The 22,900-nt window shown below is 41.1% G+C and overlaps 1 protein-coding gene across 1 annotated transcript in view; it reads left to right on the forward strand.

The window, feature by feature from the left end:
• LOC117531572 (calcium/calmodulin-dependent protein kinase type II subunit gamma-like) overlaps positions 1-22,900 on the forward strand; it is a 156,828-nt gene that overhangs the window by 12,041 nt on the left and 121,887 nt on the right. The window contains exon 2 of the mRNA XM_034194694.1: positions 13,776-13,870. Coding sequence (XP_034050585.1) covers positions 13,776-13,870 — 95 coding nt within the window. The remainder of the gene's footprint in view (positions 1-13,775; positions 13,871-22,900) is intronic.

A 22,900-nucleotide genomic window follows, 5' to 3' on the forward strand; every position in this document is an offset into this window, starting at 1 on the left:
TAAAAATAAAACGGTGTCGCTTTGAACTTATTAATTCAGACTGAATTCTATTGTTCTATCTTGACTTGTCAGAGAGCCGCGCAACGTTTGGAGCTGTGTGAACAGAACGGAGGACGATTCTCGTTTCTTTCTCGCAACAAGACAGGAGTCCCAGTTAGTAACTTTAATCCGCACAAAAGTGAATCACAACTCATATTCAGGGATGAAAGTGGTGAAAAACAAAAAAAGCTGAAACCCAAAATTACCCCCCAACACCACCTGCACGAAAATATTTCAATTCTAGAAGCTCTGAAATGCAATCTGGGACTATTCCAGACAATAAACTGGAGTGAGTGCTGAATCCATTTAGGTGAGAAAAAAAAATACAAGTTTCCTTATTCAAATTCATTCCAGTAGTATTCTGCTCTTACTAGGATGCAGCAGTTTTCTAGTTTGGCAGATAGTTCTGGAGGAAATCACTGAAGAAATTAACAAACTGAAAATATGGTTTGACCGAAACAAACTGTCATTAAACTTAAATAAGACAGGGATGAAATGGAGGTGTGAGAGTCACTAGGTATTCACAGGAAACATTTATTTCTGTATGTATTTATTTATTTGTTAGTTGCTATTATATATTTTCTGTTGTGTTTCTATTCAGGTTCTTTTTGTCTCTTTACCTAAAATTGTATAATATTCGTTAGATTATTAATATATAAGCAAAAATAAATTTAAGGAATATTACAATTTGAAAACAAATGCACCCAAACGTGATGACCGCTGCAATTGCTAAATGCTAACTTTTAACATTGAAAATGCCATAGACATGCTAATGCGTTAGCATCGCTCCCATTTTTAAGTTATAAAATACATCTATCAACTGTTTCAGAAGACCATAACAGGTCGGTTTAACATAGAAAAGGTAAATAATACTCACAAACGTATGCTCTTTAGGGTTTTAGCCGGGGAAAATTAAGCGAAAGAAAGAAATAAATGAAGCAATCGACCGAAGCATTGCTTCAAACTGCGAACCACGCTTCAATTGGTTCAAGGTTCAAAGCAAAGCCACGCTGCAGAAAAGTTGATTAAGGACCCGCTGCAGGGTCTGTAATCAATGTAGAGAAATGATCATTTTCCTGACAAACACCTGCCAAAACAACGGCCACTCTGAAGGACCGATAACAGAATCGTTAAGCACAAAGCTTATTGATGTCGGTGGATCGAATAATTTCTTAACGATACCCGAAAGGAACCGGTTCTCGATACCCATCCCTAGCACCACTGTTGTTGTATTCAGAGACAAAATTAACAAAAAAATAACAAAAAAATCATGTCACTGTCTGAGTAATTATGAACCTGACTTTTGCATTACAAGACCATATATCTACCAGTCACACTTTGCAGTCACAATATTTTCCTCAATAATTGCCATATAACTTTATTTGTTTTGTTTTTTAAATTGTGTAGTCCTATACTTCAGAGGCAAAATTGCCACTATGCAACTGCTTGTGGAATTACCTGTGTACTTCAATCATGTGCACTCAGGGATGTGACAGACTGGGATCTTTATGAAAACATCTGTATTACATGAGCAAATTGCTATGAGGTTTTCTCATTGTTGGGATCCAGTTTTCATCTTTGTTGTACACGAGATTGCCACAGTTGTCAGAGTTGGAAAGTTTACAGATTATGGGGACTTCCCTCACCTTCCATTTTTGGTATTATGAGGTTTGGGCAGCACGATGGCTTTGTGGCGTACCTTAGCGTTGTTGTCAGACAGCAAGAAGGTCCCAGGTTCACTTCTGATGTGGTCTTTTCTGTTTTGCACGTTCTCCCCGTTGCGTTGGTTCCTTCCAGGTAATCCAGTTCCACCCACTTTGAGAGACATGCAGGTTAAGTGAACTGGTGATTCTAAATTGACCGTAGGCGTGAGTGTGTATGTAGACTTGGATTTGAACCCCGCTCATGCTACTTGTTTGTGTCCTTAAACAAGGCACTTGATCTGCATTGTCTGTTTACCCATGTGTTAAATGGGTACGGGCCTTGGCTGAAAAGTGACCTGTGATGGACCGGCGTTTGCTTCACTCCACAGAAACCAGAGATCAGCATCAGCCCAATAGGCCTCAGGGCCTACAAGATCGTGCTTATTCAGTTACATTCATTTGTTCAGAATGATGAAGTACTGCTGTCTGTTGCAATACTTAATATTGCTTTTAATAGACCATTTCACAGATACCTCCATTTTGGATTTTGTGCAGTGCATGCTGGAATTGCTTGGAGACAGTTACGATAGACATCTTTAAATGGCTTTAACAGAGACTGAATAAATTATGAACTTGCTGCTTAAATTAAAATAATAATAATAATAATGAGCCCCACCCATTATAATCTCAGGCTCAGACAAATGAGTTATGATTATTAGATTCAGCAGGGTTGTATGACTTAATTACTAGATAACACTGAAGGATCACAACTTCTACAATGTGTTCGAATAGGCGGACGATGCGGGTTGTCTCCAAGCGATCCCAGCCTGCACCGCGCCAAATCCAAAATGGAGGCATCCGTGAAATGGTCTGAGTAATTTCTCTCAAAATTTTACAAAAAAGAAAATTAAACAATAATATGTTGTTAGAATGGCAGTTTCACAACTTCCAAAAATTTCAGACAGCTGTTATATTTAAGTGGCTTGATGTAAATGGTGCGCAAATAACAATCTGAAATGTGGTTAAAAACTGAGTGATGTTTCAACCCTGTGCTGAATTTTGAGATTTTAAATGTGAGGATTGTACCTGTCTAAATACATGTGTAGAACTTCAGAGGTTTTGGCAAATCCAGAGGATGTATCTTGTGAGTAATGAATGAGTCCACCCCCAGTTTAACAAGATAACAAAAACAATCAGTGGTATTCTCTCCAGATTAATAGGCTCCGTACCTTTTTAATAAGGACACACTAATTACATTTTGGTTAAGTTTAACATATCAGAGCAATAGAAACAGCAAGTTTCGTTATTCCTATTTAATACAGCATATACCTGTCTGCTGCCTGGACATCTCTGGGCTTGTTGCAGGAAATAATCATCGCATGCATGAATGAAACAAGCAGTGGTGGCCTGGATGATTACCAGACCTAGGCTTTGGAAATGAAAGAAACTGAACAACACGCTTATTTCAAGGGACGTGAAACTTTAATTCCAGAGACAGAGAAAACCTTACACGGTGTTGTAGGGACGTGTGACAGTGTTGAGTTATAGAATATAACTACTGTCAAACATTTCAAAAGTAATTTAGTACAATAATTTTGTAAATATCTGTGCAGAAATAGTCTCACTAACCCCATTAGTTTTTTACTTCACTGTCAGTCCCTTCAGCTTCACCTTTTTCTCTCATGGTCACCACAGCAGATTCAAGGTGGATGTGCATGTTTATTTGACACACTTTTTTTTTTACACCAGATGCCCTTCCTGACACAAGTCCACAGCCTTATTTTCTTTTCTTTCAAGGCTAAATTCATTACAAAATGCTTTCTGCAGTGTTATTACTTTTACAATGTGAAATAATCAGAACAGTTTAATTCTGATTCAATATATTTCTGTGCTGGAACTCTGTCTCTCTCACTGACAACTTCACCTGCTCCCATTTTTACCCGAGGCCATCAAATATGACCGTGTATTGCAAAGACTATGGGTCCGTCCGTCCGTCTGTCTGTGCTCAGCATAAGTTCAGTCCTATTACTGCCAGTCTTCAAATTCACAAGGAACATTCTTGGGACACAGCCCTTGGACAAGTTCAAAGATGGCTAACCTTGGCCTATTTTAAGAGGTTAACAAGTTGCATTCTGTTCCTTTTTTTTGTTTGAGGGGCGGGGGTGACAGCCAATCAGAGTAAAGCGGCACCGTGACATCACTGGCTAGTCTCTCTCTGGCGCTCCAAAACTGCTTTGTTTGTGTTTATATAACGTTTCTCATATATCATGTAAAAGCTAGCAAGAAATAAACACTGCTAAAACTGAAAGCGCTGTGGAACCTGATAACACCTTTGGAGTGATCTACAAGACATTTCGCAGATGTTAGTGTGATGACATCACAGGCTGGTCTAGCTAGCTGCTAACTACATTTTGTTTGTTTAAAAAAACCCCAAAAAACCTCTGTCATATATTATGTAAAAGCTACTGACCGATAAACACTTCTAAAACTGAAAACGCTGTTTTTGTAACCTGAATTTTTTTTTTTGTTGTTTTATTTGTTTTTGTAACAGTTTGCTGATGTCAGCGTGCATACTAACTTCCGCTCTTGTCAAAAGCTCATGTATGTGCATGCCCTCCTGCAGATGCCATTAAAACGTAAATATATTGTTGATTTTTTTTTTGATTGAAGAGCTTTATTTGAACATGTACAAATTGTACATAAGACAATAGGATCTTAATAATTAATGTAAATAACAAATGTATAATTATTTATATGTATAATATGAAGTTTGCACTGAGATACCAATTAAACAACTGGAAATTATAAAGAAGACAATGCTCATGCGGCGGAGGATATTTTAGCATTGCGTTATTTTTCATCATCCATGCAGCTTCCACTTAACATGCAGGGAGATCCATGGAGTACTACATGTGCTAAATGACGTTACTGTTCAGTGATGAAAATTTTCCGGGAATTCCCGGATATCCGGGTATTTACCTCCATGGCGAATGTTTCAGGGTTATTTTTGTTTACCTGGAAGTAGTCTGCGGGCTGATGTCATGATGTTCGTATCTGTAAAATCATTTGGTAATGTCTGATGAGACGCAACAGTGGATATTAAGTCTGATGTTTTCACGTCCTGATCCAACACTGAAGGATAAATGTTACCTGCCGCCACTCGTCCGTACAGCTGCAAATGAGAGGCGCCATTACAGATTTTACAGTGAACTCCACGCTGTGCTGAAACTACAAAACAAATGGATAAAACGTTGTTCTGCCGCAGGGAGACGATTTTAAAGTTAATCAGGAATAAATTCAAAATGGGGCTGGTTCAAGCAATGACAAATGGGGACCCAAGTTTGTTTTTTTTTTTTGTTTTTTTTAAATAATCATTTAGAGCAAAGCTAACGCTTCCGGTTAGTCTTTGATTTTTATATGTTTCAAAATCTGTCTTTGGGAAGAATTTACTCCAAATTGTCTCTATGCAAATTCTAGCCTGCTAAATCTGCATTTTATGGGGAGGTGATTGTCTAGTGGTTAAGGTGTTGGGCTTGAGACCAGAAGATCCTGGGTTCAAATCCCCCCCCATTGCTCCCAGTGTGTAGTGAGCGCCTTGTATGGCAGCACCCTGACATCGGGGTGAATGTGAGGCATTATTGTAAAGCGCTTTGAGCATCTGATGCAGATGGAAAAGCGCTATATAAATGCAGTCCATTTACCATTCTTCTGTTGCATGAAATATCCAACTGGAGGAAAATGTGATAAACCTTTAACATGCTCTAAAGTCAAGTATTGATGTGAAAAACGTTTGTGTGTTGTCTTGCATGACACATAAATGATCAGTATCCCAGAAATGCTGACCTCATCAATGGATGGAAAAATCTGTTATTGCATTTCCCATTTATATATATAAGCGAATAAGAATCAAATTTAAACCCAAATCAGTGTTCCTGAGAACTAAAGGTTATGTTGATGACTTAAGGAACAGTAGATGCAGTTTTACTTATACTGTCGGTTGTTTTTAAAGCACAAATTGCTGAAGTCAAATGTTTAGATAAACGTAGAGCGAGAACAGTAACAGTCCAATGTGAATATGTGGTTTTATGAAATACTGGTAACACTGTATTTTAATCCATGTGACAGACTGTGGATTATAGTTCTGCCATCTTGCCAATATGGGAAATATGGCTTTTATAACTATGAGAAAATGGGACTGAAAATAGCTCTCATTTAGCTTATTAATTGCACCAAATTGCATGTAGTATTTTCCCCAGACTAGCTGTGGCAGCCCCCTCATAGTTTTTTTTTTTTTTATTTTTTTTTTTTTTTTTAACTCAAGGGCTACTTTCAGCACTGCTGTTTCAATTTTTCTGTTGCATCACAGTTCACCATATGTTAATTAGTTTGTTGTCATTATATGCCCTTTTAATTTGTACACACAAAGTGGTAGTTGCAGCAGGGTTGGTGGCCAAGTAGTTAGTGCACTTGGTTTCATTCAAACCCCATACCTGCCATGTTTTTCCATGTAATATGGCGTTGCGTCAGGAAGGGTATCCAGTGTAAAACCTGTGCCAAAACCAACATGCAGATCCATTTTGGATTTGCAATGGTGACCCCGAGTGAAAACAAGGGAGCAGCCAAAGGGACTTACGAGGTCTGTTAGAAAAGTAACGGACCTTTTTTATTTTTTGCAAAAAGTATATGGGTTTGAATCATGTGCGCTTGCATCAGCCAAGCTTGAACCTTCGTGCGCTTGCGTGAGTTTTTTCACGCCTGTCGGTTGCGTCATTCGCCTGTGGGCAGGCATTGAGTGAGCACTGGTCCTCCCCCCTTGTCGGATTTTCATTGTCAGGAAAATGGCTGAGGGATTGGAGCAGCGCTGCATCAAATTTTTTCAGAAACTGTGAGAGACAGCCAGGTGGAAACCATTCGGAAAATTCAGATGGCTTTCGGTGAAGATTCTATGGGCGTCACAAGGATTAAGGAGCATTACAACCGGATTAAAGACGGCCCACAGCGGTGGAGGGCACGCCGCGCTCCGAGCGGCCATTGACAGGCTGAAATGACCAGATCATTTCCAAAGGGAAGGCTGTGTTGATCCGTCACGTCACGTGACTAGCAGAGAAATCACAGAAAATGTGGACATCAGCACTTTTGCGGCACATTCCACTGTTACAGGAGATTTTGTAATGAAAGATGTGCAGCGGAATTCGCGCGTCGGGACGAAGCCGCAGTGGCGGCGAACAAAAGCAAGTCCATGTTGGAAGTCTCACGGGACATGTCTTCCACCATTCAGAAGATTCAGACGGCTTTCGGTGGCTTTTTAGTCGAGTGAGTATCCGAGAAATTGTGGAGAGCTGGGCATGTCAACATGTCCCGTGAGACTTCCAACACGGACTTGCTTTTGTTCTCCGCCATTGCGGCTTCATCCTGACGCGTGAATTCTGCCGCACGTCTTTCATTACAAAATCTCCTTTAACAGTGGAATGTGCCTAAAAATGGCTATGCCCACCTCTTCCGCAATTTCTCTGGGTCACACGACGTCCCGGATCAACACAGCCTTCACTTTGGAAATGATCTGGTCGTTTCAGCCTGTCGATGGCCGCTCGGAGCGCGGCGCACCCTACGCCGCTGTGGGCCGTCTTTAATCCGGTTGTAATGCTCCTTAATCCTTGTGACGCCCATAGAATCTTCACCGAAAGCCATCTGAATCTTCCGAATGGTTTCCACCTGGCTGTCTCTCACAGTTTCTGAAAAAATTTGATGCAGCGCTGCTCCAATCGTTCAGACATTTTCCTGACAATGAAAATCCAATGAGGGGGGAGGACCAGTGCTCACTCAGTCTGCCCACAGGCGAATGACGCAACCGACAGGTGTGAAAAAACTCACGCATGCGCACGAAGGTTCAAGCTTGGCTGATGCAAGCGCACATGATTCAAATCCATATAGCTTTTGCAAAGAATAAAAAGGGCCGTTACTTTTCTAACAGACCTCGTACTTACAAGATGATAGTTGCTGTTGTTTGAGTTATTATATTAGCAACCTGGGAACAATGAAGTCATTCAAATGCATTTTCTCACTACGCTTTGTAGTTTGATGACTTTACTTTCCAAAAGTAAAGGAGGACCAAAGGAGCAGATACTGCTTTTATCTTGTCGACATGTTTGTGATTTAAGTTTATATGTAGGTTGAAATTGGCATATTAGGGCCCTGTCACACCTTGACTATTTAGCCAGCGTATGCCGACATGAAAAATTTGGCAAATACATTGGATACATTTAATAAGTTATGCAGCTGTCACACCATGACGATTTAGCCATGTATGTTGACAAGTCCCATTTCCACTGAACGGTCCGGGTCAGTATGGTATGGGTTGGAACTGTTAAGTCTGGCTTGGCTTGCATTTCCACCACCAACAGAACCCGTTGGTTTGGCAGGCAGAGCACGTAGATGTTGACAACTATGTCATTGAGCACATGTACGCTTTTCCGCGACCTCTCCCCTACACAGAGAGGTCAATGGGAGTAATTTAACTTTTTTTAATTTAATTTTAGGTTTTTTGGTGGCTCATGGGATTTATTAAATTGCAAGAAGAATGTTGAAGAGTGCACTGATGCCTGTGGTAAATGAAGATGTGAATGAATGAGGCGCTCTGACTCTTTCAACTTGAAAAATAAGTCTTGTTGGTGTTGTTGAAGTCATGGTTTAGGCTAATGCCGCGTTCACACCGGGCGCGATCAGATTCCACAGATTCGCGGGGGTCGCGTAGCAACGGATGCGCCACCATTGCCCGGTGTGTCGCTCTGCTTTTGCTGCGAAAATTCACCCCAGTGCATCATCAAATAGGAGGAGCTTCCATTCTGTTCGACGGCTCTGGTTGTCAGTAAAGTTAACATGACGGACCTTGATCACACGGAGTGAGTTGTTGTGGAAAGCTGACAAACGTCATGAGACGTTCCCAATTCGGGGAGTATCATTATTTGCTGCAGGAGCTGCGTCTAGATGATGGCCGCTTTCAGCGGTCCTTCCGCCTCTGCAGGACCCAGTTTGAGGACCTCCTATCCCGTTCATGCGTGCACATGTAAACAAACAAACAAACAAAAAAAAACTCTGTTGCTTGCAGTGGGGCTGCTCCTCGTTCTTCCCCAAAAAACTGTCATAATTGTGTTTAGAAACCAGTCACCATTTGTCTTATTATACATCTGTGTAGTTAATAAGTAATCTCCACGGACGATTCGCTCGCGCGCGCATGTAAAATAAATAGAGAAAGAAACTCCGCTCCCACTGCTGTGGGGCTGCTGCTCGCTCCAAAAACTGTCATAATTGTGAAATAAAGGACAAAAGAGACATAAGTCCTGCTCACAGGCTGGCTACCAGAGACAGGACATGTTCACATCTTCAGTCAAACTCCAGACATCGCCACGTCACTACATATTCAATCGCTGATTGGTCATTGTGGCACGATAAGACAAAGTTCCAATTTTTCAACATGGGGAAGAGGGCAACGCGACGTGACGCAATGCAGTATCGCGCCACAAACACGCCAATCGCTCAAAATTGCTTCACTCGCATTGCTTCATTCGCGTCCATCGCGTCGCGCTGCGTGAATTGCCGCCAAAAACGCGTCCTTACATAGGGGTTACATGGCAACCTGTCGCTCACGTCGCGCCCGGTGTGAACGCGGCATAAGAGACAAAACACAGGACTGCTTTTCAAATGCTACCTTTCTTTAACCACAACAAGGAACTAAAGTATTTTCAGACATTTTATAAAATCAGGACACTTTATTTATATTTTCTCAGAATGGTTTTAATATTTGAATCGGTCTGAACTGTTCACGACTGCAGTTTTCAGTTGTTGAACCAATCAGTTGACATGATCAGTGGACGTATTTCGACTCATGAGTAACTTGCAAGAAACACATGTACGAGGTCTGTCCATAAAGTAACGGTCCTTTTTATTTTTTCAAAAACTATATGGATTTCATTCATATGTTTTTACGTCAGACATGCTTGAACCCTCGTGCGCATGCATGAGTTTTTCCACACCTGTCGGTGACGTCATTCGCCTGTGAGCATGCCTTGTGGAAGGAGTGGTCCCGCCCCCTCGTCGGATTTTCATTGTCTGGAAATGGCGGAATGAAAAGGATCAGAATTTTTTCAGAAGCTGTTAGAGACTGGCACCTGGAAACCATTCGAAAAAATTTTTCTGGCCTTCGGTGAAAATTTTACGGGCTTCACAGAGAATAAGGACTTTAACTACAGCTTTAAGGACAGTCGGTGCGCCGCGCTCCGAGCTGCGACGTCGCGGCCCAAACCACTGGATCATTTCTAAGCTGATGGCTCTGTGGATACGAGACCGTCATGTGCTCTTTCTCTGGTTATCACAAGAGCTGGACATCAGCCATTTTCCGGCAGATTTCATTTTTAACGAGATTTTGTCATGGAAAGCCGAGCAGAGGCTTCACGCGTCACGACTGATTCGCTGATGAAGCGAGACAAAGGAACACCTCCGTTTTGGAGTGTTAGAGGACATGCCTATCTCGGCTTTCAGTGCTTACCAGTCGAGTGAGTATAAGAGAACTTGTGGAGAGCTGGACATGTCCCAACTTGTCCTCTAACACTCTGAAACGGAGGTGTTCCTTTGTCTCGCTTCATCAGCGAATCGGTCGTGACGCGTGAAGCCTCCGCTCGGCTTTCCATGACAAAATCTCTTGTTAAAAGTGAAATCTGCCGGAAAATGGCTGATGTCCAGCTCTTGTGATAACCAGAGAAAGAGCACACGACGGTCTTGTATCCACAGAGCCATCAGGTTAGAAATGATCCAGTGGTTTGTGCCACGACGTCGCAGCTCGGAGCGCGGCGCACCAACCGTCCTTAAAGCTGTAGTTAAAGTCCTTATTCTCTGTGAAGCCTGTAAAATTTTCACCAAAAGCCAGATAAATTTTTCGAATGGTTTCCAGGTGCCAGTCTCTAACAGCTTCTGAAAAAATTCTGATGGAAAAAAGTCCTTTTCATTCCGCCGTTTCCAGACACTGAAAATCCAATGAGGGGGCGGGACCACTCCTTCCACAAGGAGTGCTCACAGGTGAATGACGTCACCGACAGGCGTGGAAAAACTCACGCATGCGCACGAGGGTTCAAGCATGTCTGACGTAAAAACATATGAATGAAATCCATATAGTTTTAAAAAAATAAAAAGGACCGTTACTTTATAGACACACCACGTATGTGGGACGTATCAGTCATATGCTGCCGTACATTGAAAATATTGTGCATGCCCAAAATCTTTTGACGTACTACGGTGTATGCCAGCGCCTGTCAGCATGCTCTTAACTTACACAAACCTTACCCATAACTTATTAGACGTATGCCAGCTTATTCAGTGTATTTTTTTCCTACGTCTGCATACGTTGGCTAAATTGTCAAGGTGTGACATACCTGTTAGTCAGTTTCTTTCCAAAGCATCGGCTACATGTGCTTGTTGTTATCTTTAATTTCTATTTAGGTTCTATTTTTGGCTATGAACAAAATGCTGATCATGACTCAGAACTTTGAACTGAAATTCAAACTTAATATTTTCAAGAACTTGAATGATATGGGTGTAGTTTTACTTTGGAGCTTGTGTGGCGTCGAGTAGCATCCTGACTCCACCTCTGTTATGAATTAATGTGTAATGATAAATTTATTAATGTTCAAATACCAGCTGGCAATAGGCGTTCACCGTGTTAGCGCTGACGTGGTTCCTTGGTAATTTGATGACAGTAATGAACCTCTTTATTACCATTATCTTCATTAGCATCAGTAATGTCTGTTATTTTTGGCTGAAAAAGGCTTAGTCTTGCCCCACCCCGAAGAATGTGAAGAGTGTCTTTTAATCAGGCACGTGTGTCCTACTGTCTTGCTATCTGCACCTATAACCCCAAACTATTGATCCATTCAGATTTGGAACCTTAAAGGTAATGTCACTGGGGCTCAGTTTTCTCGATGTGTCTGTGTGTGTATGAATATTCTTTGCTGTTGAATAAGAGAGCTATTTTCCTCATTTTATCTTCCATCTCTGATGCCTGATTAAATTTAAGTGATCCATTCCCTTCTTGATATCTGTGAAGCTGCATGCATTGATCCACATCAAATGATTCATCTGATTGTGTTGGACATTGATCCATGTTTCAGCACGTCCCAGTGTGAGTGTGGACTTGGAGCAAGAATGGGTGCAAGTTGTCGCTGCAGTAATAACTGACAAACTTTAAGGAGGTGATAGTCTAGAGGTTAGAGAGGTGGGCTTCGATTTCCTGTCACACATGAAAATCACTTAAGGCAAAGTCCTTAATTCCAGAGTTGCAGCCGATGTGCAGTTGAGCGCCTTACATAGCAGCACGTAGGCATTGGTATGCAAGTTTTAGGTGTGAAGCATCATTGTAAAGCTCCTGTAGCATCTGTTTCAGTTGGAAAAACGCTACAGGAATTAGTTGTCAAAAAAAAATTTGTTACTCCAAGTTGGTACTGGATTAGATAATTGTAACAGAATTGATACCAGTGCGTTGATAATGGCATGACCCGGTGTCATGACAAGATGAACTACCCATCGAGAGGAGCTCCACCCCGCAAGGGCAGCCTCTCTATCCCGGACTTTAACACCTCCCCCTGTCAAGTTTAGCTACCTCTGTCTTTACCGCGCAACTCTTTGTACCCCGAACTTTAACACCTCACCTGTGGAGTTGAGGTCCCTTACCGAAGAAAACTCATAAGTTTTGCCTTTACATAAAAATACAGCAATAAGTCTTAAGAATCATATATTCAGTGAATGAAAGTGAAACGCGATAGGGAGCTCAACGCGGCAGGGAGCTCATCTCTATACACGTAACTGTCGATTTAACTAATTGCAGTTAATACTGCGTGTGAGTGGGGCAGGGAGGGAGCGAGAGTAGAGGTGTTGAACTGGAACCCAGTTACATCTTTATTATTTTTTGTTACAGTACAAGTGCTACTAAAATAATGTGCACACAGACGATAATGACACTCAAAATGCACCAGAAGCCACCAAATGGCACCTCCTCCCACCCAAAAAAAAGTCTGGGGTGGCATCCCCTCAGATCCTTCTAAATTTGCCGCAGGTTTCCCATGCCAGCTGGGGTGAGGATGTGTAGTTTGTGATTTGTAGTAGTTCCTGCAAGCCAGTGGCAGTGAGGTGACACTAAGCTTATAAAGAAACACCCGTCTTAATTCCAGCTGCCGTTTCCACTTTTTGCCTCATAATTGACGCTAATTCATTTCAGTGATTGCAGAGCCATTGCACGCACACACACTTGGATCTGCAAGTGTTCCACAGCGAATCTTAGCTTGAATACGTCATATGCTTCATGTGACTCGGCTTATATTTCTGTACCCAATTGTTAATGCAGTTTACTCTATCTTAGGTTCTTAATGTCAAAGGCACTGATTTGTACTTGTGTCACCTTTCACCTCTCATTTGCTGGTAATAAATAATTGAAACTGAGTCTAGCAGTAGCAGAACATTGCAGCATGCTTGAAACTAGCAGCTGTTTGTATATTATCATGACAAGTCCTCTTCCTCGGGTGGAAAAACTGTACTGCATGCTGTGATAAGTCATACGCACAAAATCAAATGGATCACCGGTAGTAGGTAAAAAAAATAGAGGAAAATCATTTTAAGTTGCACACTCTGTGCTGCAAGTATAAATGTTAATTTATGATTCCATTAACATGTCCCTTGTGTGAGATGACTGTTCTCTTCTGGATGTTGCATCTTGATTTTCCTTTGGATCAGTAAGCCTATCAATAAAACTGTGACTGTGTATTTATTTAATTTTAGATCATGTAAAATTTGATATCAGCCTTTGTGCAGAATCTTTTTGTTATGTAGCAGCTTGGTTGTTCATTTTGCGTTGTACACAGTGTGGGTAATGTAGCATTGATGCAGCAATGGCCAGCCTCAACTTTGTGAGTGGGGAGAGGAGGACAAGGGTTGCTGCTAGCATACAAACAAACCCGTGTCACGAATGTGGACTGTGAATGTAATCTCCAAATGACACTGTAAGCCAGAAATGATGCAAAGTGGAACTGATTTTTGGTTATGTTCTCTTCTTAGGGGAGCATTTTCAGTGGTGCGTAGGTGTGTGAAGAAGTCATCAGGACAGGAATATGCTGCAAAAATTATCAACACTAAGAAGCTCTCTGCAAGAGGTATGCACAGTGATCTGCACACACGCTGTCTGTTCACACGTAGGGTTGTGTAATGATGAAATCTGTTGCTGTAATGTATCAACTGTTATATTGTTACATGCAGAATTCACTGCAAACTTCTAATTAATAGAGTAAGATTTTTTTTATGCATTTAGTGAAATAAAACCTGAAAGTGTTTTCCCTTTGTTTGTTGTTGTTGTTTTTGTTTTGTTGTTTTAAGGCCGAGTGGTACAATCCCAAAACATTCCTCAAATTGTGAGGTGCAAAATGCAGAAAAAATGTGGTGTTCTGAAATGCAAAGGCTAAACTAAAGTGATGTGCTCATTATGTAATCCGACTATTGTCCTGCAAAGCTTGGATTATTGGAATCACGGGCAGATCTCTGGGTGCTTGTGCATCCACGTTGTTTCTTGAAATTTTAACTTCAGTCACTGTGGTGAAGCAGGTCAAGGTCAAATGTAACTCATGGGCTGCAAATTATCAGCCCTGATTCAGGTGCTGTCAGCTTAAGACGGTGACAAACTTCACACAGATCATATTAACCCTCTGGGGTCCGTAGACATGTTGGTACATCCAACTCTGTTTTTCTTCATAGATCAGCGATGGAATATCAGAGACTTCATTAAACCGCTTCATCACTATCACCTTTTTTTCCTCCCATTCCTTGTTGTAAACGATATTAAATTTCCAGCTAATTCTAGCAGCTGGAGAAGATTGCATGGCTTTGCCTGCTAGAGGGTGCAGCCAGAGAGCAGAGTCTCTCCGTGGAGGATTCACATGCCACTAAATGCTCAGTATTGCCAGGCACTAAGCTGTGATGGTCTCAGATGAAGCCCACCTTGAGGCTGGTTCCAAAAGCAGTCAGGTTCCAAATCAAGCACATGTTAAAATGCCCAACTTTAGAGCAGAAATAATGTTTATATTCTGGTGCAAAAAAAATGGTTTGGGTCTCTGTAGATAGGGGAGAAAGGGGAGGTGATGGTCTAGTGGTTAGTGTTGGGCTTGAGACCAAAGGATCCTCGGTTCAAATCCCAATCTGTCTGGAAAATCACTATGGGCCCTTGAGCAAGGTCCTTAATCCCCTAGTTGCTGCCAGTGTTTGAGTACCTTGTATGATAGCACCCTGACATCTGGGTGAATGTGAGGCATTATTTGTAAAGTGCTTTGAGCGTCTGATGCAGATGGAAAAGTGCTATATAAATGCAGTCCATTTACCATTTAGATAGTTTCCACTGAAGCAGAGCATGAGACATGCACAACTGAACTATTTGGATGTGAAGCTGCAGGCTCTCCACTTAGTTATTATTATTATTATTATTGCAAATGCATCCACATAAATGCAATTATCACTTTAAAAACAAGTTATGACACAGAATCACACTTGTGAATAAAATGTATCTTCACTCAACACTTGAACATTTTCAAAAAAAATATTTTCAGATTTGGAGCCAAATTGTTTCTCTGTGCACTGTTCTAGACAACTGTTTCACATACGAGGGCTGTCAATAAAGTTACGGTCCTTTTTTTTTTTCAAAAACTATATGGATTTCATTCATATGTTTTTATGTCAGACATGCTTGAACCCTCGTGCGCATGCGTGAGTTTTTCCACGCCTGTCGGTGACGTCATTCGCCTGTGAGCACTCCTTGTGGGAGGAGTCGTCCAGCCCCTCGTCGGAATTCCTTTGTCTGAGAAGTTGCTGAGAGACTGGCGCGTTGTTTGATCAAAATTTTTTCTAAACCTGTGAGACACATCGAAGTGGACACGGTTCGAAAAATTAAGCTGGTTTTCAGTGAAAATTTTAACGGCTGATGAGAGATTTTGAGGTGATTCTGTCGCTTTAAGGACTTCCCACGGTGCGAGACGTCGCGCAGCGCTCTCAGGCGGCGTCGTCAGCCTGTTCAAGCTGAAAACCTCCATTTCAGGCTCTATTGATCCAGGACGTCGTGAGAGAACAGAGAAGTTTCAGAAGAAGTCGGTTTCAGCATTTTATCCGGATATTCCACTGTTAAAGGAGATTTTTTTAATGAAAGACGTGCGGACGGGTCCGCGCGTCGGGACGCAGCCGCCGCGACGCTCCGCCACAGGAAAAACACCTCCGTTGAAAGCCTTAAGGACAAGTTGGAACATGTCCTGCCTGTTAAACAATTTCTCATATACTCACTCCACTGAAAACCATCAAAAGCCGCCTGGATTTTACAAATGGTTATCAACACGGAGGTGTTTTTCCTGTGCCGCCGCACCGCGTCGGCTGCGTCCCGACGCGCGGATCCGTCCGCACGTCCTTCATTAAAAAAATCTCCTTTAACAGTGGAATATCCGGATAAAATGCTGAAACCGACTTCTTCTGAAACGTCTGTTCTCTCACGACGTCCTGGATCAATAGAGCCTGAAATGTGGAGGTTTTCAGCTTGAACAGGCTGATGACGCCGCCTGAGAACGCTGCACGACGTCTCGCTCCGTGAAAAGTCCTTAAAGCGACAGAATCACCTCAAAATCTCTCATCAGCTGTTAAAATTTTCACTGAAAACCAGCTTAATTTTTCGAACCGTGTCCACTTCGATGTGTCTCACAGGTTTAGAAAAAATTTTGATCAAACAACGCGCCAGTCTCTCAGCAACTTCTCAGACAAAGGAATTCCGACGAGGGGCTGGACGACTCCTCCCACAAGGAGTGCTCACAGGCGAATGACGTCACCGACAGGCGTGGAAAAACTCACGCATGCGCACGAGGGTTCAAGCATGTCTGACGTAAAAACATATGAATGAAATCCATATAGTTTTTGAAAAAAATAAAAAGGACCGTTACTTTATTGACAGCCCTCGTATTCTCAAAGTTGTAATTGTTCTGAACATTTTGATATGCACCACTTGGGCATTGTAATGAAAGAAAGTACCTTCTGTGTTATTAAAAAAAATTCTGGCTGTAAAAGAATTCTTGCTTTTGTAGAAAAGCAGTTGTCAAATCCCTTCAAAAACACGTTACGTATTAACATATCCTCAAACGGTTGTGATAGACTGGTGTTCTGAGACACTGAATTACATCCTTCTTTCCTGTGGCCGAAAAGCCGGGCCCAGACTCTTCCCTGGAAGTCGCACACATCTTAGCACCTTGCCTTCTTGGTTCTCCTCTCCTCCTCTCTGTCCTGGCCTCTCGTCATGCCTCAGTGCCTTTCTCCTGTCTTTCTGTGACGAGGGATTGGTTTGTATTGAGGCTAATCCACTTACGTTAAATGTATCTCATCAACCACTAAGACCCTGTGGATTGCATAGGCGCCTCCCTGTTTGCACTCGTGTCTGTGCCCGTTGGAATTTGTGTGTGCAGAGGGCAGTTATACTAATAGAGCATGTTTCTTTTGTAAGGCATTTGTGTGTTGTAATGCTGTTATTATTCTAACCCTGCGTCAAATGTCCACATTAGGCAGCGCTTGGTATTAATGTCCCACGAAGGAAAAGTAAAGGATCAGCAGAAACAGTTGGCTCTTCACAAAGGCAGTTAATACAATGTGTGTCTGTGTGTGCGCTTGCCACTGTAGAAAAAAGCTGACTAGTAAAGGAGGAGATTTATAACAGTACACCCTTACAGTAAGATTAGTGGCATGCCAAGCAAGAAAGAGGACGAAACGACAGGCATAAGAGCCTTTTCTTATTGTATGTTACACATAACAAAGTGAAGTTGTCTGCACACTGCATGATCATACATATAACAGTGCGCAATATCCAAATCAAACAGAATGCATGTTGTGTTATGGTTTGTCTGTTGAAACTGTGAGGGTGTCCTGTAGGTTGGCTTGTTTTTGAGCATGTTTAAAACTTTTCCAATGGGATTTATTTCTTGGACTATAATAATGCTGTATTGCAAGGTTACAGGCACACACACATACACACACCTGTTGCAAAATATTGCAGTGTTGTAGGAGCAACCTCTGCGATATGCGGATTATAAAAATCAGAGTGGCTGCCCAAAGGCAGAAGAAAAAACAAATAAAATTGGTATTTGTTTGTGGTCTCATTTGACATCCCACATATGAGGGTGTCTAAGACACTCCAAGTTGGTCTTTCAACATCAACAGATGACCTGTTGTGTAGCCCCTGGTATGCCCTTCTTTGCTTGCATGAGGCAACTATAGTAGGGCTGCTGCTAACAACTATTTTTCAGTCTATTAATTTGTTAATTTTTATTGATTGGTCTGTTAATCTCGGTGATTAATTTTCACCTAAAAAAAAAAAAAAAATCAAATTGCAGTATATTTTGGAATATTTCAATAGTAGCCATATTCCAAGGAACACACTGCTCCCACATCATAATAGTGGAGTTTAACACATTACTGACTTTGTAGATTGTTTCAGAACTTTTTCAGGCTTTTACAGCTGCATGATAAATTATGCAATACAGCATTTAATCACTAGTCTTTACCATCACATTTTATAAAGTAGCCTGACAGTTTGATTGTTTGAGAGGCAGATGATATCTCTTGAAACCACTGATTTAATATTAATAAATGAGTAGACAATACTTGATGCTAGTTTCTCCTCTTCTGTCAGTCCATCATCTAGGACGGCACCTGTACATTTCCTCTTTTGGTGTTCATGGATAGCAACAATGCTGCTCTGTTTTGCAAATGAAAGCTTGCACAATGGACAAGCCACTTTTTCTTTTGTGCTAATTTGAAATAATCCTGTAGTTTTGACACCTTCAATCTTTGGGACATTTTAACAACCTTTCTGGTAACGGGTGTCCGACTGCTGCAGCCAGGTGTTTTATTTAGAGTAAAACTCTCCTAAACCATTATCATATAAACCGGATATTTGCACTCACTGGAGAAAAGCAAAAGTCCCAATGTTTTTTTGTGGTTTTCCATGTAATAAACACCGCATATACTGAATTTTGTATAAGGAATTTTTGTTCATATCGGACAAATAGTCCCGCCCTATCGCAGTGTATTTCTGTTAAAAACCCCTCGCATGTACTGGACAGAGCAGTCTGGAATTACCCTGTCGCAACAGAGGTATGAAATTAGGTTAGGCAGTGACACTCACCGAGTCGAGGAAAGTGGGTACTGTAGTTCCTTGACGAAAAGCACGGGTGTTTATTTTTTCAAACCGTGCTCAGACTCTGTGCCTAAATGAGACAGGCCTTTATTCAAGGCAAAACATTTTTTTAACAAAATGCTGTTTGCTGCCTGGACTGTAAAATGTTAAGTTTCACATGTATCAGTAGGTGTGGCGAAGCAAAGACAAGCGCTAAACAACGGAGACCGGAAAGGGCTGTGATTTGTCACTTTTACGTTGTCACTCCTTCCTCTCCCATCATATTTTAAGTTGTTGCAGTCTACACACTGATTACATTTCGATCAAGGATCATTAAATGAGGCAGGCGCCAATTCAAGGTCAGGTGTTTCATCCAGGAAATGCATAAGCCTAGTTGGTGCTGGGGATTCCCCATAGATTGTTAGGCACCTCCTGACTGTAACTAATCTACTACATACAGTTGTATGCAAAAATTTGTGCACCCCTGATAATTTTCATGATTTTCCTTTTATAAATCATTGGTTGTCTGGATCACAAATTTCAGTTAAATATATCATATAGCAGACGAACACACTTTTTGAGAAGTGAAATGAAGTTTCTAGTATCTACAGAAAGTGTGCAATAATTATTTAAACAAAATTAGGCCGGTGCATAAATTTGGGCACCCTTGTCATTTTATTGATTTGAATACATTTAGCACTAATTATTGGACCACAAAATTAATTTGGTAAGCTCAATGACCCTTGACCTCCTTACACAGGTGAATCCAATCATGTGAAAGGGTATTTAAGGTGGCCATTTGCAAATGTTTCCCCTCTTTGCATCTCTTCTAATGAGTGGCAACATGGGAGCCTTTAAACAACTCTCAAATGACCTGAAAACAAAGATTGTTCAACATCATGGTTTAGGGGAAGGATACAAAATCTATCTCAGAGATTTCAGCTGTCAGTTTCCACTGTGAGGAACATGGTGAAGAAATGGAAGACCGCAGGCACAGTACTAGTTAAGGCCCGAAGTGGCAGGCCACGAAAAATCTGATAAGCTGAAGCAAAGGATGGTGAGAACAGTCATAGTCAACCCACAGACCTGCTCCAAAGACCTACAACATGATCTTGCTACAACATGATCTTGCTGCAGATACTGTCTCTGCATCATTCAACTATACAGTGCACTTTGCACAAGGAGATGCTGTAATCCACAGGAAGCCTTTTCTGCATACACGCCACAAACAGAATCACTTGAGGTATGCTAAAGCACATTTGGACAAGCCAGCTTCATTTTGGAATCAGGTGCTGTGGACTGATGAAACTAAAATTGAGTTATTTGGACATAACAAGGGGCAGTATGCATAGCTGAAAAAGAACACAACATTCCAAGAAAAATGCTTGCTGCCTACAGTAGAATGTGAAGTTGGTTCCATCATGCTGTGTGGCCAGTGTAGGTACTGGGAATCTTGTTTAAGTTGAGGGTCACATGGATTCCAGTCAATATCAGCAGATTCTTGAGAACAATGTTCATGAATCGGTGACAAAGTTGAAGTTATGCTGGGGCTGGATCTTTCAACAAGACAACCCTAAACACTACTCAATCTACAAAGGCATTCATGCAGAGGAATAAGTACAATGTTCTGGAATGGCCATCTCAGTCCCCAGATCTGAATATTATTGAAAATCTGTGGTATTTTTTTTTTTTTTTTTTTTTTTTTAAACGGGCTGTCCATGTTCAGAAACGAACAAACTCGAGATGTTTTGTAAAGAAGAATGGTCCAAAATACCTTCGACCAGAATCCAGACTCTCATTGGAAGCTATAGGAAGTGTTTACAGACTGTTATTTCTGCAAAAGGAGGATCTACTACAACCCCAATTCCAATGAAGTTGTGACGTTGTGTAAAATGTAAATAAAAACAGAATACAATGATTTGCAAATCCTCTTCAACCTATATTCAATTGAATACACCACAAAGACAAGATATTTAATGTTCAAACTGATAAACTTTGTTTTTGTGCAAATATTTGCTCATTTTGAAATGGATGCCTGCAACATGTTTCAAAAAAGCTGGGACATTGGTATGTTTACATCAGGTGTGTTACATCACCTTTCCTTCTGACAATACTCAATAAGCATTTGGGAACTGAGGACACTAATTGTTGAAGATTTGTAGGTGGAATTCTTTCCCATTGTTGCTTGATATAAGACATCATTTGTTCAACAGTCTGGGGTCTCCGCTGTCATATTTTGCGCTGCAAAATGCATCGCACATTTTCAATGGGCGACAGGTCTGGACTGTAGGCAGGCCAGTCTAGTACTCGCACTCTTTTACTACGAAGCCATGCTGTTGTAACACCTGCAGAATGTGGCTTGGCATTGTCTTGCTGAAATAAGCAGGGACGTCAAAGAAAACGACGTTGCTTGGATGGTAGCATGTGTTGCTCCAAAACCTGAAGGTACCTTTCAGCATTGATGGTGCTCTTCACAGATGTGTAAGTTGCCCATGCCATGGGCACTAACACACGCCCATACCATCACAGATGCAGGCTTTTGGTCTTTGTACTGGTAACAATCTCGATGGTCTTTTTCCTCTTTTGTCTGGAGGACTCGATGTCCATGATTTCCAAAAGCAATTTGAAATGTGGACTCATCAGACCACAACACACTTTTCCACTTTGCGTCTGTCCATTTCAAATGTGCTTGGTCCCAGAGAAGGTGGCGTTTCTGGATGTTGTTGATGTATGGGTTTCAGTTTGCACTTAACTTGCACTTGTAGATGTAGCAACAAACTGTGTTAACTGACAATCGCTTTCTGAAGTGTTCCTGAGCCGACGTAGTAAGATCTTTACACAGTGTTGGTTTTTAATGCAGTGCCGCCTGAGGGATTGAAGGTCATGGGCAATTGAACATTGAGAAACATTGCTTTTAAACTGTTGGACTATTTTTTTCACGCAGTTGTTCAAGTGGTGATCCTCACCCCATCTTTGTTTGTGAACTGCTGAGCCTTTTGGCGATGCTCCTTTTATACCCAATCATGGCACTCACCCATTTCCAATTAAACTGTTCACCTGTGGAATGTTCCAAACAGGTATTCTTTGAGCAGTCATCAACTTTCCCAGTCTTTTGTTGCCCCTGTCCCAGCTTTTTTGAAATGTGTTGCAGGCATCCACTTCAAAATGAGCAAATATTTGCACAAAGACAAAAAAAATCTGTTTGAACATTAAATATCTTGTCTTTGTGGTGTATTCAATTGAATATAGGTTAGAGAGGATTTGCAAATCATTGTATTCTGTTTTTATTTACATTTCACGCAACTTCATTGGAATTGGGGTTGTAAATATTGATTTTTTTTTTTTTTTTTTTTCTTCTCGTTGGGGTGCCTAAATTTATGCACCTGCCTAATTTTTTTTAAAGAATTATTGCACACTTTCCTACAAACTTCATTTCGCTTCTCAAATATCAGTGTTTGTCTGCTATATGATGTATTTAACTGAAATTTCTGATCCAGAATAACCAATGATTTATAAAGGAAAACCATGAAAATTATCAGGGTGCCCAAACCTTTGCATACAACTGTACATATAATGGATTTTGGCCATTTTATACATGTACCAGATTTTGTCTGTTTTATAAATATAGCTTATATAGCTGTTTTATAATATATAGTTTAACTTTATTTATTTATTTATTTATTGGAGCTTAGATGACCGACTGGAGCCAAAAACTGTCACTTTACCTATGCAGACATGCAGCAATCACATTGACATTGAGCAATAGCACTGATTTGACGTGATTGATAATAGGTAATAAAGGATGTGTTGGTTTAAAAATGCCTGTACTGATGACACATTTTCAGCATCGACGTAATGGGATGCCTTCATTAATTGAGGCAGCCAGAGGACATGATAATGTGTATCCACTTTTTTTTTTTTTTTTTTTTTTTTATTAATACAGTACGAGTGATGAGGATGGACAGGATTAAGAATGAACATATCAGTGGGACAACTCAGG

This window comes from Thalassophryne amazonica, chromosome 18 (assembly GCF_902500255.1).
Source record: "Thalassophryne amazonica chromosome 18, fThaAma1.1, whole genome shotgun sequence".
Taxonomy (NCBI): Eukaryota; Metazoa; Chordata; class Actinopteri; order Batrachoidiformes; family Batrachoididae; genus Thalassophryne; species Thalassophryne amazonica.